Source organism: Amaranthus tricolor, chromosome 15 (assembly GCF_026212465.1).
Source record: "Amaranthus tricolor cultivar Red isolate AtriRed21 chromosome 15, ASM2621246v1, whole genome shotgun sequence".
Classification (NCBI taxonomy): Eukaryota; Viridiplantae; Streptophyta; class Magnoliopsida; order Caryophyllales; family Amaranthaceae; genus Amaranthus; species Amaranthus tricolor.
The window spans coordinates 19455644-19474893 of NC_080061.1; the positions used below are offsets into that span (position 1 = coordinate 19455644).

General features: G+C 33.4%; 2 protein-coding genes across 3 annotated transcripts in view; both read right to left on the bottom strand.

The window, feature by feature from the left end:
• Positions 1–1743, bottom strand: part of LOC130801618 (clustered mitochondria protein) — a 28826-nt gene extending 27083 nt beyond the window's left edge. For both annotated transcript variants that reach the window (XM_057665495.1, XM_057665494.1), the window contains exon 1: positions 1541–1743. The gene's annotated coding sequence lies outside the window, so the exon portion shown is untranslated. The remainder of the gene's footprint in view (positions 1–1540) is intronic.
• Positions 1744–3745: 2002 nt separating this feature from the next.
• Positions 3746–8413, bottom strand: LOC130801130 (uncharacterized). Its single transcript, XM_057664894.1, has 3 exons — positions 7772–8413; positions 7622–7687; positions 3746–3952 (listed from the first exon to the last, which is right to left on the bottom strand). Exons 1-3 carry the CDS (start codon positions 8411–8413, stop codon positions 3746–3748), a joined length of 915 nt encoding a protein of 304 aa, XP_057520877.1.
• Positions 8414–19250: the final 10837 nt, after the last annotated feature.

A 19250-nucleotide genomic window follows, 5' to 3' on the forward strand; every position in this document is an offset into this window, starting at 1 on the left:
GAAAGTTAAAAATCAATTTAGAATGTCTCATTGAACCGGAGACAGATTAAGTCATGATGATATGTAACAATGAATTACCAATAAATTTAATGATAGTTTGTTCTTGATTCCTTGCAGGCTTATGAAACTAAAACAAAAAAGATCCAAATCATCAAACTGCTATATTTTCTAACAAGAAGTTTTCGGTGTCAAGCAAACATTGATTCTCAGCTTTTGAATTACATGCTTAAAAATTGGTTCTTCTATCCTTTGTTCCTCCCATTTCGCACAACTTTTCATTTAGATTTGTCCCATTGATTTTGCACTCTTTTCGTTTATGGCAATGGTCCTACTCTCCTTTCAATCTCATTTACAAACTCAGATTATATCTCCATCTTAACCACTCATTACTATCATTCATTTTCTTTTTGTCTCAGTCTCCAACTCTATTTTCCTTTCCCACAAAGTTCTACTCATTTTGTACTAGGTGCAAATTGAGAAGGACAGAGGGAGTGGTATAGAAAATAACACATGCAACATATAAAGTTATAAACTCATGACAAAAAACCAAAAAAAAAAAAAAAAAAAAAAAAGCAACAAACGTCCCTACTCTCAATTAAAACGAGGAAGAATCAAATTCTAAAATATTCCAATTGCCAATTACTCCCACGAAACAGATGAACACCAATCAACAAGAAGTAATTCAATATTGCTATAATAAAACCGGAGTGTTCAAAAGCGGATAGCACATCTAATATTGTTCATTGCAAATGTATATTTTATGTGATCCGGATACCTGGATTCTTAGGTTTTTAATTGGAAATGTATATTACATGTTTATTGTATTACTCCATATATTTAGCTACTCATCACTGAAGAGCTACTCATCACTGAAGAGCATGCATCTCATCACAGAATAGGAAAAAAGCTTGTTCTCCAAATCATTATGAGATAATTCAGAAATCATTGCAACCGAAGTCACATTATCCCTCTTACCTATATTCTTAGAAACAGGTTTAGCATACTTGGTCATCCATCCTTCGAGTACAAATGGATCAAAGGATTACAAACAAAACGACTACGATCAAACCCCTTCACAATAACCTTAGCATGAAACTGGTCAGTACACCACAAATCAGTCTTTTCCCAACCACTTTAGCCGAACAAATTTGCAAAAGTAAACTCAACCGGATAAACATTCTCACTCAACTCAGCAAAAGCAATAGCAAGTCCCTTTCAAAAATTTCATCAAATAGCATATGTGCATCCAGAAATAACATAAAATTCAAAAAAGACGGTCACATAATTCAATATCTTGAGTAAAACCTGCTTTCAAAATAACCCATGAAGCTTTTGCAATCAAGTAATAACCTAGAAGCTGAATTAATCCAACTTTGTAAAAGCCACAAACAAGTTCAGTCATTAGGACGAAAAGTGTTTCCATGTTGATTGAATTCTGTGCGATGTTTAACAAAAGAAATGGAAAAGTGCTGAGCTACGCATCTTGCTAATTTGTAATTTCTAACAATAATTTTACTGAAATTAAAATACTTTTACTTACCGAAATGACGATGAAGGAGACGGTGTTTGAGAGGGATGACCGAATGAGTATTGAGGGAACAGAGGTTGAAGAAGAGCTTACTGCAGGGGCGTCTAAGAGGATTTCGTCATCTAGTTTAGGGTTTGAGAGTAATGAGAAAGAAGCTTTTTATTTTATTTCATTTTTTTGACAATAGCGGCCTTTGCGAGGTCTTTGTTTTAGGGTTTTGAGTGTCACATCATGAATCATAATCATCATAATACAAAAATATAAACTAGTGTAAATATATGATATTATTAAAAAATTAGAGATATTATAAATTAACTTGTAGTTTTGAAAATTGTCAACAATATATTAAGAACTATATTGCTCGAGATCAATTGTCATGTCATATTTCTTTAACCAATAAGTGAATTTTATTTGGCAGGTTCTCTTAAATTGTAACACTTGGAATTTTCTAAGGTTTTTAGTACTTCCTCCAATTTACTACTAATGTCTCATTTGCTTTATGCACATTATTCAATATACTTATTCAATCCTTAATATCTCTAATTGTGCATGATTAAAAATTATGGAAAGTTGATATAAATAATTCTTGCATTGAAATGAATCAAACAAGATTCCGCTTGACTATGTTTTAACTAATAGATTAATAATAAAATACAAATTAAGAATAATAGATGAATAGGGTCTCAAAAACAAACGGGACATTAGTAGTGAATTGGAAGGAGTATAATGTATAATATTAATCTAATAGGATTATAATTAATATAACACATTGCGACTCCTTTGAGTTTTGTCAAATGCATTAATCTAATAGGACTATAATTAATAGTGTGACCTCCGAAGTTGCAACACTTCTTATGGAGAACCGGCATGAATTCTCTACTGGCTAAGGACCTTCGGTTTTATAGGCATATGGCCTCTTCTCCTATGTGCTCAGTGTGTAATTCTCATCCCGAAACTTTGTGTCATGCTCTTTTGGATTGTCAAAATAATCAAGCTTTGTAGTTGTCTCATCCTGCTAGTATGGTGATTCAAAATGCTGATCTTCCCTTGCGGATTGCTTCTCTTGGATTCATTCTCACTCAAGTCAGGATACTCTTCTCATCATATATGCTTCGTTATGGGCTGCATGGTATAGCAGAATAAGAAGGTTATGGAAAACCAACACTGTGATCTTGTTCAACTTTCCGCCTCTTTGTAACAATGATCTTGGATTATCAGTTGTATGCTCAAAAGGTTAATCAAAGATGGCAGCCACCTAGTATGGGTTGGGTTAAGGTTAATTTCGATGCTCAGTTGGGTGTCAGATTTTCATAGTGGTCTTGGTGTTATGATAAGAAATGGGCATAGGGAGTTGCTTGTGACTGAGACGCGAAGTCTGAAAGCTAATTGGGGGGTGGTGGAATTAGAAGCCGTTGTTGCTTGCTATGGTTTGGAGTTGGCATTATGTTTGGTTATGAGAAGATTCTATAGGAAGGGGATACTTGTAATGTTATTAGTGCTATTAGGAACAAGGAGATAGGATGTGCTCCTATTCATGTTCTATTTGATTACTTATTTTCTTTGAGCTTATATTGTGTATCTTTTTCTTGTTGCTTTGTCTGAAGAGGTGGGAACTCTGTAGCCCATTGCATTGCTAGGTGGGATATGGGCCCTGCTCAAGAAAGAGTTCGTATGGATATTTTTCGTCTTGATCTTTGGGCCTTGGCCGCTCTTGATATAATATAAGCTTCAGGTGTTTTTCAAAAAAAAAAAGAATTAATAACATGACAATTTATTTTGCTAAATAAAAATAAAGTTAAATTAGGTAAGTATGTAAAAGATATTACATCAATTCACTATATCTAAATAAGATTCTTAAAAAGATTTATTGTCAAAAAAATATTTTATACGTAAGTAAGGAATTATTTATAACAATATATTTATTTAAATTATCATCCTAATCATGAATATTAATAAATAGAGTTAGAAAATAACAAATGACGACTTATTAGAGCCTTGCCAAATATATTAATTTAGTAAGGCTATGAAACAGTTATAAAAACGTCTTCATTAAAAATTATTATTTTAAAAAGTAAAATGAATTTGTTTTTTTAAAGTAAAATTTTACTACGATTTTAACTATCTGTTTTATTATTTTTGGGGACAAAATAAAATGTATGACTGATATACGGGTATTTTATACACCTTAAGCTTGTTGAATGAGTAAGAGATGCCACCTCAACCCCCAATACTCACCAAACACACCACCCTTTCCTTCTTCTTATACTTGTGTAATGTATGAATCATATCCACCATCATTTCCCTTACTTCTAAAGCAAACTTCTGAGATTCCATCTGCCCCAAGTGAACAAGCAAACCAAAACTCTGAATTTCATCTTCTCCAAGTGAATAAGCAAACAAAATTTCTGAAATTCCACCTCTCTTCTATAATAATTTCAGAAATCATTAAAGAGATTAATAGTATCTCCTCACAATAGAAACCCCTTATTTCAAAGAAAGCTTCTTGAAGTTCAATTTTAATCTCTACAATTTATATGGAATTTGGAGCTTGATGGAAGTTCACCCTGAATTGTTTTTTATGTTGTTGAATTAATATAAAGAGCCTAAGTAGATAGCGTCTTCATCATCATCTTCACTCTCTTTTGTGTAGAAAAGTAAGTTTTAAACTTCTTTACCCTCATTTTATTTTCTAAGTGCATGTTGATGTAAGGGTTAGATAAATCTTTAGTTGGTATTTATGTGTTTGATTGTTAGGGTAATTAGTAGAATCTCTTTTATGTGGTGATAAAAGTATCCATTAGAAGTGTTAATCAAGTTAGGTTGTTTTGGAAGATTAGATTCCTGATTTTGTGGTTGATTGAAGATTGCTCACAGAGGTAACCCACAAGCCTTGTTAAATTTACTTACAAATTGAATTTTTAAAGTGATTTGAAGTTTTTATGTGTATAAAATCTACTGTGGAAATTCCGAGTTTTTCGTCAATCAAATGCGACACTTTGTTTTTCTGGCTATAACCGCTGAGATTAAGTTTCTAGATCGAGAAAAATTGAAATTCACGGCTCGCGAGTCTGGTCACGGCTAGCAAGGCCCTTTGTTACAGTTTTTGTCTTTTTAAGAAAAGTTTATGGAATGGAAAATAGTGCACCTCGCTTGTCGTGCAGTTTCTCGCGGGTTGCGAGTAGCTGGGCAGTTTTTTGCTCCGTTTTGAAAATGCGATATCTCCTTCATCCGAATTAGAATTAAGGCAAATTTATAATCCTTACGACCGTATAGAAGTCTAGTTTATCATTCAATTGGAACTACTCAAAAATATTTATTGTATTTTTATCTATAAGTCTTTGAGTGAGAGTGTGTCTTTATAAAAGTGGTTAAAAGAGTTAAGTGTTTTTAAATAAGCTTAGGTATTGCTTGGATGGATGTGTAAACTTTAGTATTAACTCAAGATTGATCTTTAAACCTATAACAAATTCTTGGATTTGGAATTAATATAAGAAAGAGTTATAAGTTTTGCATTCGGAATTGATTAAGGAATCGGTTATGGAATTCATAAGTTATGATTTAGAGGTCAATTATAAGTTCATATAATTAAGAAAGGTTATAGGTGCAGAAGTACTAATATTGTTTCAGTGGCGAAAGACTGATTTTGGGATTGTTCAAGTTTGGAATTTAATTGAGTATTTCTTTTACCATGTGTTTAGAGTTATTATTTATTCTTATATTGGGTTTTATAAATTGCTATTGTTGAGCTATAGGTTCTTATTTAGTTAGTTGATATTATTTGGGTTTGAATCAAATTGGGTATTGGAATTTAAGATTAGTGTAAAAATTGGTTAAACTCTATTGATGGTAACTTAAGCTCTTATATGTGTTGTTGATGATGAGTGAATTGGTATTCTAACTAATTATTTATTATTTTGTTTATGTAATAATATTATTAGTTGTAGAAACTGATAGAGATGGTGAACGACAACAAGAAGGGGGGAATTAAAACTTAAACTTAAAACGAAAAAGTAAAAGAGACAACACAATTTTAGTTGGAAACCTTCTAGGCCTAAATAGAAGGAAAAACCACGACCCTTCGGGATTTCAAAACTCTCCAATATGTTTTAGGCAATTAGTTACAATTACATAAAACAAATACAAATTGTTTCACTCGAAGCTTCTCTAACTAGGCCAACTTCTCTTTCTCTTTCTCTTCTCTTGCTTCACTCGAAGCTTCTCTAATTCTCTAGCTTCACTCGAAGCTCTCTAATTCTCTAGCTTAATTCGAAGCTTTCTAATTCCCCCCTAGACTTACCCAAGTCTAGTTACAATAATTCTCTTAAAAACCCTTTACAAGGATAAATTTCTAAAGATAAAATTAAAGAGTTGCACAAGAAAATATTATAAATTAATTTGGCAATTTTGAAATAAAAATATTTCTTGTGAATATTATTCTCTCTCGTATAGATTCTTAGGCTCATACGCATGCACCTTGAGAAATAAAGAAGTCCTCTATATATAGGAGTTTATGTAGCTAGTAAAAGGGAATAATTACCCATTACTTACCTTATTCCTAAGATTAAGGAGAATGAAGTGGATCTTAGATCTAAAGATCAAAAACCCAACGGTGATTAATTCCTTAATAAAAGATAAATAGGTGGGAGCTTGATTTACAAGTAAAAAGCCACGGTTTATTTTTCCTAAGAATATGCAAAGTAGTTTTTCATTTAATTAGATTCAAAACAAAAGCCTATTTTTAAGGAGAAAAATAAGGAGAGAAATATTTCACTCTTAGAAAGTACACGATTATTTTAAGGTGATTATTAAAATTTTTTCCAATTAACTTATTTATTAAATAATGCAACAAATTAATTTTAACTAATACACGTTCATAGACTAAGTCATAGGCACTATCAACAATCGCTACCTAGACCGGATATCGACCTGCATACAATCTCTAAAATATATTTGTTTATATTAAGTGTAGTCATCGTCAAAACTTAAGAGAGCTAACAAATTCTCCCTTTTTGATGATGACAAAATTTTAACCAAACTTAAACGAAATAGAGTAAAACCAAATTCATATAGCATGCCAGAGATTAAAGCTACTCTACATAACTTAGCAAATTAATTCATTACAATATAATTTACAGAGCATATATAACAAAACAGATTACTCTAATGTTTAGAATTATTAAAAACAACATAAGCATGATCAGAGCATTCAAATTAATTCATAGAAGTTCATAGCTTATGTTTTTAAAATAAACCTAAAACTAATCAACATAAATTACCAAGATACTTAGTGTTACCAATTTAGAATAGACAAAATTATAACTAATCAGAGCATATATTCATGAATTTTATCAGAGCATACATTTCAAATCAAATGTAAACATATCAGAGCACAAATCATGAACATAAAATTATCAAATCATCAGAGCATATATATACTTCCTTATCAGTGCATTATAACTGTTTCAACAAGTTTCACCATTAAAAAAAATTCAGAGTATGTTGATTAGAGCTTCATAATGTATTAAAGCATAGAGCACTATAACTGTTTCAACCATATTCAGTTTCAGAGCATTACATTCAGAATATGTTAAAGCAACATCAGAGCATGTAACTCAACTCAAAGAATTTCAGAATGAATCAGAACATCAGAGCATGTATATGTTCATGAATATGTTGATCATTCAGAGCAATTGTTAGAAAATCAGAGCATGCTGCTTTCCTTAGGTAAAACAATCAGATGGTTCTGAACTAATTCATAACTCAAACATACCATTTAAGTTTGTGCAATTATTCCCCCTTTTGACATCATTTAAAAAGGAGAGGAGCTTTCATACCAGAACACTAACTATATAAGTATAGCAATTAAAAAGGTAAGCAAGTAGAAGCAGTGATGAAAAGAAAATACTGAACAATGCAATTAATATATGCAAAAGTTTAATTGTCACAGACTATAGTGCAACAGTTTAAAAAAAAGATTGTATCATAATACATTATGTACCCAAATTGGTACACCCAAAAATATTAATGTAAATTGTTTGTTTGATAAAGTGAAGCATCATGAGGAAAATACAAAAAGGAGATGGATTAAACAACAGGTTCGTCTTCGTCTACATACTCAGTTTGCACCTCCACTGTGTCAAGCTTGGCACTGAGACGAGTCTTCATTTGTGTAAGATGATCAGAGAGTGATGCAAAGATGACGCATACTTCATCTTGAAAACAATGAAATTGAGACTAAAGAACCTGCAATTTATCAAGGATAGGATCGGTAGAAACTGAGGGATTAGCAAAATCAGTGAAACACAGACCTGGTGAGTTAGATGTGGTGGTTGGTGGTGGTGTACATGGAATAGGTGAAGGTGGTGATGGAATGTGTGGTGAAGGTGGTGCATCAGGTTTTGGTGAAGGAGTTGTCTGTTTAGGCTCACAGGAGGTGTGTGTGGAGGAGTCATCATCCAAACTAACCACAGGACGTTTCCTCTTTGAAGCAAGCCTAATACTTTTTCTTTGTTTGACAAAGGGCTCCTTCTTTGTTGGCATCCAGACTTCCTCATCACTAGAAGTATCATCATCTAGGTCCTCATCTTCCTCTTCTTTTGAAATTTCCCCCTTACTTCCAGCTTCTTCATGTTCCCCTTTTGAAACAACCTTTGCCCCATCATTTGTGGCAGTTGGAACAGGCTGATGATCCTCTTTTTCTTTTTCTTTTTCATCTTCTTTTTCTTTTCCCTCATCCTGTTCTTTTTCTTCTCCTTCATCCTTATCCTCTTCTGAGTTTTCTTCCTCTACATCCTCGTTGGAAATTTCCTCCAAAATCCCTTTTTCTGAAACTCTAAGGTGCAAATTGTCAAGGCATTTGACACCTATTTTGTTATTAAGACTCATGGGTTCGTAAGCTGTCCAACAGGACTCCAAACTTCTTGAAAATCGATGTTAATAAACCTCCGTATCCTGTCATAAACTTCTTCTCTAGGTGACCTTCACTCCACGATTCCCACGCGATCAATAACCTGCAAAAATATAATACAAAAAAAAGACAAGGGAAAAACTCTCAAAATCAGGAAATTGAGTAATTCCAACTTCATCCCTAAAACATTTAAGTTTAAAAATAATAGTTTAAGAAAATAAATTATAATCGAGTTGAAAATAATTTTAGAAAATAATATATAGTTGAGTTTAAAAAGAAATTTGTGTAAACAATTTAATATCACATCAACCAATTAATTAATTTGATAGTCAATAATGATAAACATGTATGCCCAATTATTAATTTGAGGGAACGTGAACGCCAGTAGGCCGAGGCTTTACCCCTATACCTACTTCATCAAGAGGTCGTCACCCCAAATAATTCATCAAGGCCAGTAGAGTAGTCTCAGGTAACCCTAGTGTGCACACCCCTTATACTTGAATCACAACAAATAAAAGGAAGACCAAACATCGTATCAAGTAGCAGAAATAATAATATATCGGCAGATATACTAACCAAACAGGGCAACATGTTCATCACTCTTAAACTTGGATCACAACAAATATAAGTGCTTCATTTCCCCCGTGTTTCACTTTACGTGGTATAGTATATTTCGGTAATAAGTCGCGAGCACATAATTATATAGTCAAACACACATTATATATTTTATTTTAAGATCATAAATTTTCCCAAGAAAATATATCTCAATAATATCCAATTGTAATCTCATTTTCCAAAACACTATTTTAATATCAATTGGTGGCAACAGGATTTAATATCATAAATATTTCAAAATTAACCGCATTTAAAAATAGTCATTATCAAAATAATAATAATATAAATTTCATCAAAATAATAGTATTATAAATTAAATATGTAACAAATTAGTAGTAATATGACTTGAGAATTAAAAAATATAAAGTATATTATCATACAAAATCACACATCCCAATTAAACACATTAAATTATTACTTAGCACATAATACTAACGGGATAATCCTGATTGGATGGACATTGAGAATTACCTTGTCAAGAAATCCTAGATAATGAACATATGCTCCTAGTAATCCTTGTCTATGAATCCGATGTCTACATGATATAATAATATATCTCAAATTAATACCCCAATCAACCCAATTGAAATAAATAAATTAAAAGGCTTTTTTTCATTTTATATAATTTATTTAAAAAGGTAGTTTTAAAATGTAATTAAAAATTCTAAGAGTAGTGTATATGGCTTTGTTTTTTTAAAGAAAAGGAGAAAGATTTAAAATAAAATAAATAAAAGGATTTGAAAAAAGAAAAACGAAAAATAATAGAATTTTTTTATACAAAAGTATGATAAAGTGAAAATTAAAGGTATGGGATGGATTTGTAAAACCCACTGTATAACTAAAGAGGAGAAAAAAGGGAGGGAAGAAGCGAGAGGAGAAAGGGAGAAGGAAGAAGAGGGCTGGCCGACACTCCGGGGGTCGCCGTCATACGTCGAAAACTACTCCGGGGGCTAACGTGCTGCCAGAAAATGGTAATGTGGGAAAATAAAATTTTCACTTTTTTTTAATTTAAAAGATGGATATTTTCAATTTGAAAGTAGTAGCATAAATTTTTAGATTTTGAACATGAAAGCTCATAACAAATGGATGAAATACATACCTTAAATCCCAAAATTTTGCCCTTTACTTCTGTAGATTTAAGTAGTTAGATGATGAAGTAAGTAGGTTATAAGAGAAAAAGAGAGTATGAATGATAAATGAAAGTATGAATTAACATAAGAGTAAATTAGTTTAATTTATAGTCATGTCCCAATTTAAATTTCACTTTTAGTTGTAAGAATTATTTAGTTGTTAACTTTTATTAAATTATTTTATAGTGGTTTAGCATTACATTTATTTCTTATCAGAGAAAGATGTGGCGGTAACGGTCTCATTATTAGGCTTTGGTTTATGCTTTTTCTTAAAATACTTTTTAGGATTGGACCTAATTATTAGGGTGTTACAAAGTGATATCAGAGCAACCCTGTGACCGTGACTCATTGTGTATTCAGCGCACCTAGCGGGGGAAAAGATCCTGAAACTACGATGCAACGAGGATGTTGTATTCCTAACTGGGGGTGAGTGTGATACCCCAGATTTAGCATGAATAAAATGGATTGATAAACTACTCATAACAACAAGGTGCATCTTCTTTCCATGGGAGCCTATTTGCTAAGAACTCCACAACTAAGCGTGCTTGGTGGGGAGCACTCTTAGGATGGGTGACCTCTTGGGAAGTTTTCCCGGGTGCACACGAGTGAGGCCAAAGTGCACTGAAAAGACTTGTGTTGTTCTTTGGGACCAGTCTACAATCTCCATAAGTAGTCACAAGTGGTCCGTTGGGCCGAACGGTTATAAAAATCAACCATACCCACCTACCCAGCCGTGTAAGTGTAGGAGTTGGCCAATTATTATTATTATTATTATTATTATTATTATTATTATTATTATTATTATTATTATTATTATTATTATTATTTCTCCATTTTCACCTAAATTCACTTCATATTATCACCTACTAATTTCCTAATATTTATTAATTAAAGAAAATCAAGAGGAAGGAGCATAATATATCACCTTTTTAGCATAAATTATCATCATTTTGGGAGCATAATTGAGTATTATTTTGGAAGCTTGAAGACCATCACTTTTGGAGCATTGGAGTATTTAGCTTGGACGACCATACTAATTACTTTCCTAATTAATACTTAGTATTAATCCTTAGTGTTATTAGTATGGTATAATTTGTTACCCCACTCTTTATGTGGAATTTTACATTATATTTGACTTATAATATGTTAAGTATTAAATAGTTTGAGTATGTTTAACTCGAAAGATAGTTTACTGAAATTATAATAAAGTTTATAATAAGTGTGTTTATACTAAAAAGAAGAAATTTTGTTTTTTGTTTGTACGTTAATTAGTAGTTTTTAAACATGTTTAGAAAGTAGGGTGAAAAATTAGATACTTGTGATATTAAGTACTATTTCATGTTATAAACTAGTGTTAGTATATATATGGGTTATATAGGATTGTTATATATTTAAGTATGGTCGTGCTAAAAATGTTGTTATTATACTTAAAGTTATAGTAAATTTATATGTTATTGTCTATAAGTATCTAATTTTTTGTGATTATATAAATTATTTAATTTTAGGGTCTACTGTGATAAATTAAATTAAATTGTTTTTAAGTGAAAACGTCCAAAAAAATAATAATAATACCAAGGCCATTCAGTCACTTATATTATATAAATATATATATATATATATATATATATATATATATATATATATATGTATATATATGTATATATATATATATATATATATATATATGTATATATACATATATATATATATATATATATATATATATATATATATATATATATATGTATATATATATATATATATATATATATATATATATATATATATATATATATATATATATATGTATATATATATATATATATATATACATATATATATATATATATATATATATATATATATATATATATATATATATGTATATATATATGTATATATATATATATATATATATATATATGTATATATATATGTATATATATATATATATATATATATATATATATATATATATATATGTATATATATATATATATATGTATATATATATATATATATATATATATATATATATATATATATATATATGTATATATATATATATATGTATATATATATATATGTATATATATATATATATATATATATATATATATATATATATATATATATGTATATATATATATATATATATATATATACACACACACACACACACATATATATATATACACATATATATATATACACATATATCACTAGTGGAAAAAAACGTATTTGCTGCTAATCATTTGTTGCGGTTTATATATATATACGCAGCAATAAGTAGGAAAAAGAATTGGAAAAAAAAACAATTAATTGCTGCGGTTTTTCAAGGGACCGCAACAAATAACCCTTACGCAATTGCTTAATTGCTGCGGTTATCATGGGGGCCCGCAGCAAATACCGTTTCAGCAAGTAGGAGCATTAATTGCTGCGGTTATGTCATTGGACCGCAGCAAATAACCGTTGGAAAATAAAATTTACACATATAGCATTACAGTAGCATATAAACCCGCCACTTCTTTTTTCACAAAACTCTTCTACAACGTACACTATACACTTTGCTTCGTTCTCTCAAGCCCATTGAAAAAACGCTTCATCTTCATCTTCCTCTTCATCTGCTTCGTTGCTCTTCTTCATCTTCACAAACGTAACAACCTTCTTCTTCAAAGTTCTTCATCTTCATCTGCAAACTCGAAAAACGCTGTGTGTTAACAGTTTCTTCAAAGTTCTTCTTCTTGTTCATAAACCCACGAAATTTAATAATTGGGTCTTGTTCATCTTCAAAACCCACGACATTAAGGTATTTTTTCTCCTTTTAATTTGTTAAGCATTTAAGTTTTGCAATATATTCATGAAAAAACTCGAAAATTATGGCAACCGTTTGGGTCTTGCTTTAGCTTGTATGCTAGTATCGCAAATCTGAATTTGTACTGTGTTCGTTTATGCAAACATTTAGTTACTTGGAGTTCATTGATGTATGAGTATATCAGTATATGTTATTTTGATGTGGTTTCTCTTCTAAAGTGCTCATGTTCAATCATTTCGAGCGTATATTAATTCAATGGCCTGTTTTGTTGTTGGTATTTTATGTTGGTAATGGGGATGATATGTGGTTTCAATTTCATGAAATGTACAATGTTATCCCCTTGGTGATGAAACTTTGGTCACAAAAAATTATTTTGTTTACAATTTTCCATCACTATCTAATACCACATCTCAAAATGACTTGGTTTTGTTTAGTTTAGTATTTTTGGATGTGAGAGTAGTCTTTTTGAATATTGTTAATAGGAAAAATATTAGTTTAGTTTAATTTAATAGTTTATGAGTTAATTGGCAGTAGTCTTTTTGTTTAGTTTAATAGTTTATGCTTGTTAATTTGATGGCCAAGGAGGAATTAAATGGTGAATGTATTGAATAATTATTATTTCTTGAATGGATTAGGAGAGTCTCACGAAAATCATTGTTTTATTTAAGTGAATAGTTTGACAATAAGGAAGACATTATTGGACTTGGTATGTATATGAAGTATGTATATTTAGGGTTAAATAGATTTGCTATAATAAGAATATATTTTTTTAGGGTTAAATATGTTGTTAGAAATAAGTTTATATGTTTAAAAGTTGTGTATTAATTTTTTTTTGAATCAATTAATCACACTAATTAGGATGACAAACGATCGTTCTTGGATGTATGGAAGCATTGAATCGTCGGAATTTATTGATGGCGTATTAGAATTTTGTAGTATTGAAGTTGAACATCAAGTTAGGACGGGGGGAGTTTGTTTTTATTGCCCATGTGTCAGTTGTGGCAATGTATCAAAGGTAGATAGTGTAGATATCCTTAGGGAGCACATACTTCGACGTGGGTTTAGGCCTCAATATCATGTTTGGGTTTGGCATGGTGAGGAGGGAGTTTACAAAGAGAAAAGTGTTGTGAGGATGTAGTAGATCATGTTGATGGGTATGAGACAGATGAAGAGAATGTCGATGAGGATGTGGATCGTGTTGATGAGATGATGGAGGGAGTCGAGGATGAGTTAGGAAAACGTCCTCGTGTTTTTGACTTGTTGACAGAGGCTTCTCAAAAGCCTTTGTACCCTGGATGTACAAAGTTCACCAAACTAACAACAGTGTTGACAATTTTCAACATTAAGTCAAAGTTCAATTGGAGTGACGCTAGTTTCACAATGTTATTAGAAGCGTTAGGTGAGATGCTTCCTGAGGGAAATGAACTTCCAAAGTCAACATATGCCAAAAAGCTCATGTGTCCTTTCGGCTTAGAGTACTAGAAGATTCATGCGTGTCCGAATGATTGTGTGTTGTATCGGAATGAAAACGAGAACTTTGAAGAGTGTCCTAGGTGTGGGTTATCGCGCTACAAGCGTAAAGGGGCTCGGGATGCTAAAGGGCCCCCGGCTAAGGTATTGTGGTATCTTCCAATAATACCTAGATTCAAGTGCTTGTTTTCTGTAAAGAAAGATGCGTTAAATTTGAGGTGGCATGCAGATAGGGTGAAGAAAGGTCACTTGCTCACACATCCATCTGATTCTCCGGAGTGAAAGAGTATTGATAGGTTGCATAAGACTTTTGGGGATGAGGTTCGTAATTTAAGGCTCGGACTGTGTACGGATGGAATGAACCCATTCGGCAATCTTAGTTCTCAACATAGTACTTGGCCGGTACTTTTAGTGATCTATAATTTGCCACCTTGGTTGTGTATGAAGCATAAGTACATAATGCTTTCGCTTCTTATCTCGGGTCCTAAACAACCTGGCAATGACATAGATGTGTATCTTGCACCTCTCGTTGAGGATTTGAGAAAGATGTGGGATGAAGGCATTTCAGTGTTTGATGCATATGCTAATGAGGAGTTCACCTTGCGTGCAATGCTTTTATGCACCGTTAATGATTTAGCGGCATATGGCAACTTATCGGGGTATAAGAACAAAGGGAAGAAAGCATGCCCAATATGTATCGATGACATGGAATCCACGTGGATTCCTAAGTGCAAACACGTATTCATACACCATCAAAAGTTCCTCCCACGAGACGACCAATGTCGTAAGAAGAAGAAGTTGTTCAACGGGGAGGTTGAGGACCGTGTAGCTTGTCGACCGTTGACCGGTTATGAGGTTTATGAACAGGTTAAGGGAGTTGAGATTGTATTTGGTAAAACGGGGCAATTGCAAGGGGGCGAAGACCGATTATGGAAAAAAGAATCAATCTTTTGTAAGCTTCCATATTGGAGAGATCTACAGGTTAGGCATTATCTTGACGTTATGCATATAGAGAAAAATGTATGCGATGACATACTCGGGACTCTCATGAACATTCCGGGTAAGATAAAGGATGTCAGGGCCGTGCGAGATTGGTTTGAATGTAAGGGTCTTCGTCCGGAGTTGTGGGCACATGTTAAGGTGAGTAAGAAAAGAAATAGAGCTGATGAAGTTGGTGGCAGTAAGAAGAAGATGAGTAATGACAAAGTTTATTTGCCTCCAGCTTTCTACACATTGTCCAAAGCAGAGAAGCGGACATTTTGTGAGTGTTTATATGGCATTAAGGTTCCGTCTGGGTACTCATCCAACATGAAGAGATTTGTGAGCCTAAATGGTGAGCTGAAGTTGGGAAGCATGAAATCTCACGATTGCCATGTAATGATGCAAGTGTTCTTACCAATTACAATCCGTGGAATACTGCCAAAACATGTGAGATATGCTATTACCGAGCTATGTTCGTTCTTCAACACAATTTTTAGTAAAGTTCTTGATCCCTTTAAACTTGATGCACTTCAACTTGACGTGATTGTAACTTCATGCAAGTTTGAGATGTATTTTCCACCTTCTTTCTTTGACGTAATGGTTCATCTTATTGTCCATCTCGTTCGTGAGATCAAGCTTTTGGGTCCAGTTTTTTTAAGGTGGTGTTATCCTTTTGAAAGACACATGGGTGTTTTACAAAATAAGGTGAGGAATCCAGCACAACCCGAGGGGAGTATGATTCAAGGCACTGTGAGCGATGAGATTAGTAACTTTATAGCCGAGTATTTGGCCATGGCAAAGCCTATTGGACTTCCCACCTCTAGACATGAAGGAAGGCTTGAGGAAAAAGGAACAATTGGCTCCAAATCGGTCACACCTCCTCGAGAAAGCCTTCTACAAGCACACTTGTATGTGTTGCATCATATTTTGAAAGTTCATCCTTTTTTGAGTGAGCATTTTGATATATTGCGCGCAAAACATTCTTCTAAAGAGGATAGGGCATTGATGCAGTTGCATAACAAGACGTTTATTAATTGGTTTCATAATCGAGTAATATGCGAAGAACTCAAAGGTGTATCCGAAGTTGTTAAGTGGTTAGCTTTTGGTCCTCGTGATGATGTCAACAAATATAAGGGTTACGATGTCAATGGCTTCACATTTTAGACTGAGGGTCAACAAAAGAAGTCATCGTATCTATAAAATAGTGGGATTTCTACTTTGGCGTCATCTACATTTTACGCGAGTGCGAAGGATCAAACGCCGGTTTATGCTAAATTGGTATATTACGGGCGGGTACATGAAATATGGGAGCTTGACTACTCTACTTTCAATATTGGTCTTTTCAAATGTAAGTGGGTAGATAATAATCGACGATGCATAAAAAATGACGACCCTGGTGGATTCACTCTTGTAGACTTAGCTCGTTTGCGTGATAGTGAGGAGCCATTCATACTAGCCACACAAGCCAAGCAAGTATTCTACATTGTAGACCTGTCTGATAAAAAATGGTCTATTGTTGTACCGGGAAAAAGAAGCATCCTTGGTATAGGTGATGTTGAGGATGAGGAAGAATATGAAGCTTTTGAAGACTCCCCTCCCTTTATCAATCCAAAATCAGTGGATCAAGATGATGTAGATGATGTAGATGTTAGTTATATGCGTGTAGATCACACAGAAGGAATACATTTGAATTAAGTGATTCACAAGGTAAGAATTTAAAGCTTTTTAAGGTTTTTTTGGCACTTGGTTTATTTTGCATGAAACTTTGCACATAACACTATTTGTTATATATTATTGTGTTGAACGTATTAGAATTGTAAATCATAGTCATATTCTTAATATTACTCAGCTTATGTTCTAATATATTTCTATTCATACTCTTTTAGGTACTGATATACAATGCATCTATTCAGAGACGAAATTGTCCCCGAGATTGAGACCTCGGATAATGAGCAACGTAGTTATGACAGCGAAGAGGACCAAATTGTGAGATACGAGCGTATGGCTGAAGACGCTCCACCGATTGACAATGATTTTGAGACTGAAGACACCCCACCAATGGATGCTTCCACTATCAGTAAGAAAAGAAAAGGGCGAGGTCCTACGAAAAACCTCAAAGTCACAGAACCCATGCATTTGGAATACAATGCATTGGGTCAACCCTGCGGAAAATGGTGTAGGCAATATGGAAAACAAGTGGGTCTATGTATCCGCAAGCTTTCCATATTGCACGCATGGAACGAGGTTCCAGAGGGTATGAAGAACTCTCTATGGAATGATACTGTGGTAAGCAACTTTACTATTTTTACTCATTTAGTTTCATTTTGAAATTAATTTGATTGACATTAATAAATATAAATTTTTTTTGTAGAATCTTTTCCACATCGAGAGCGATGAGGACAAGAAGAATCTATTTCTTTCAGCTGTTGCTGAAAGATTCAGAGATTTCAAATCCAAGCTAGTAACTGGCTGGATTACGAAGAGGCGTGCTCGTACGACCAAAAAGGTCAAAACGGGAAACGAAGGTGGAGAGCAATCACCTTCGAAGATGCCCTACGAAATATGGGGTCACATATCGAAGAGGGATTAGGAGGCCTTTGTTGCCAAAAGAACAACTCCCATAGAAGTTGTAAGTATTTCATATTATATTATAGTTTACCAATTTGAATTTACTTCTTTTGATTCAGTCATTAAACTAATACATGACATTCGATTTCTATTGATTAATTAGGAAAAGCGTGGTAAAGCTTCTAATTCTGCAAGCAAAAGGAAGTTTTACCATCGCTTGGGCCAGAAAACGTACGATGAGGTTCGAAAAGAGTGGGTGGATGCGGGTTTATACCCCAATCAAAGTTCATCCACGCCCTCATCTACGTCTACCTCTGCATCCGTGAATACTCCTACTAGAGATGGGGTGCGTGATTGGTATTGTGGGCTTATTCCCGAGATACAAGTGGTAAATTTACCATTAATGATCCGGGAACGAAGAAGGTTGTTGATGCTGTGGTGAGTTTTGAAATTATTAAGTATATTCTTGATTTGTTTTGTATTCTTTGGCTTTGATGTACTTATACTAATTGCTATATACGTCACTTTTTATTTGAACAGATGGGCTGGAAGGAAAACGAAGCTACGGGGGAGTTCACCCCAAGAGGCAATGTTGACGCATTGCATATGGTCTTAGGGAAAGACCACAGTGGGCGGGTAGTCAGAAAAGGAATTCAGTAAAGAGTGTGTTGCTACTCAATCCCGAACGGCGCTATGGGATGAAGTAGCAACCCTCAGAGCGGAGATTACGAAGGACGTTCTCGCCAAGCTGGCCACCGTGTTGGAGAAGATGGGAGCACCCATTGTTTACTTGGCAAACCTGATTGTCGAGGATCAGAAAAGTCAACATGGGGATCTTAACGCTTCGGTCGAGCCAACACCCGAGCCCATTACCCCCGTAGCACCCCAGCTCATTACTAATACCCCTGAAGGGGAAAACCCCACACCGGAGAACATAAACTCCGTTACTCAAAATCCGGAGCCAACTCCAGAGCCAGTGATACATGTACATAGTTTTTAAATATATAAGCACTTATTAATTTAAACTGCAACGCGTTTTAATATTTTATTATGATGCTTATTATACTAAACGACACAATTTTCAGGAGTCGACTCCTTATTCTCTTTTGCTGCCTCAGTTAGGTGTTGCTAGTGATGGCGACTTAACTGTGGTTGCATATGGTGTGGCCCAGCCAAACAAAGAGGGCCAAACAGTGCATTCAATGCCTGTTACAAGTGGCCACATCAGTGTGGCCG

Bases quoted from the DNA above. Each gene is read 5' to 3' on its own strand.
- LOC130801130 (XM_057664894.1), bottom strand. From the start codon at position 8,413: ATGAGTCTTAATAACAAAATAGGTGTCAAATGCCTTGACAATTTGCAC. The intron at 7,688-7,771 runs GTTCTTTAGTCT...ACACAAATGAAG, and splicing joins CTATCCTTGATAAATTGCAG to ACTCGTCTCAGTGCCAAGCT. The intron at 3,953-7,621 runs GTTGTTTAATCC...AAATTATTATAG, and splicing joins ATGTAGACGAAGACGAACCT to AAGAGAGGTGGAATTTCAGA.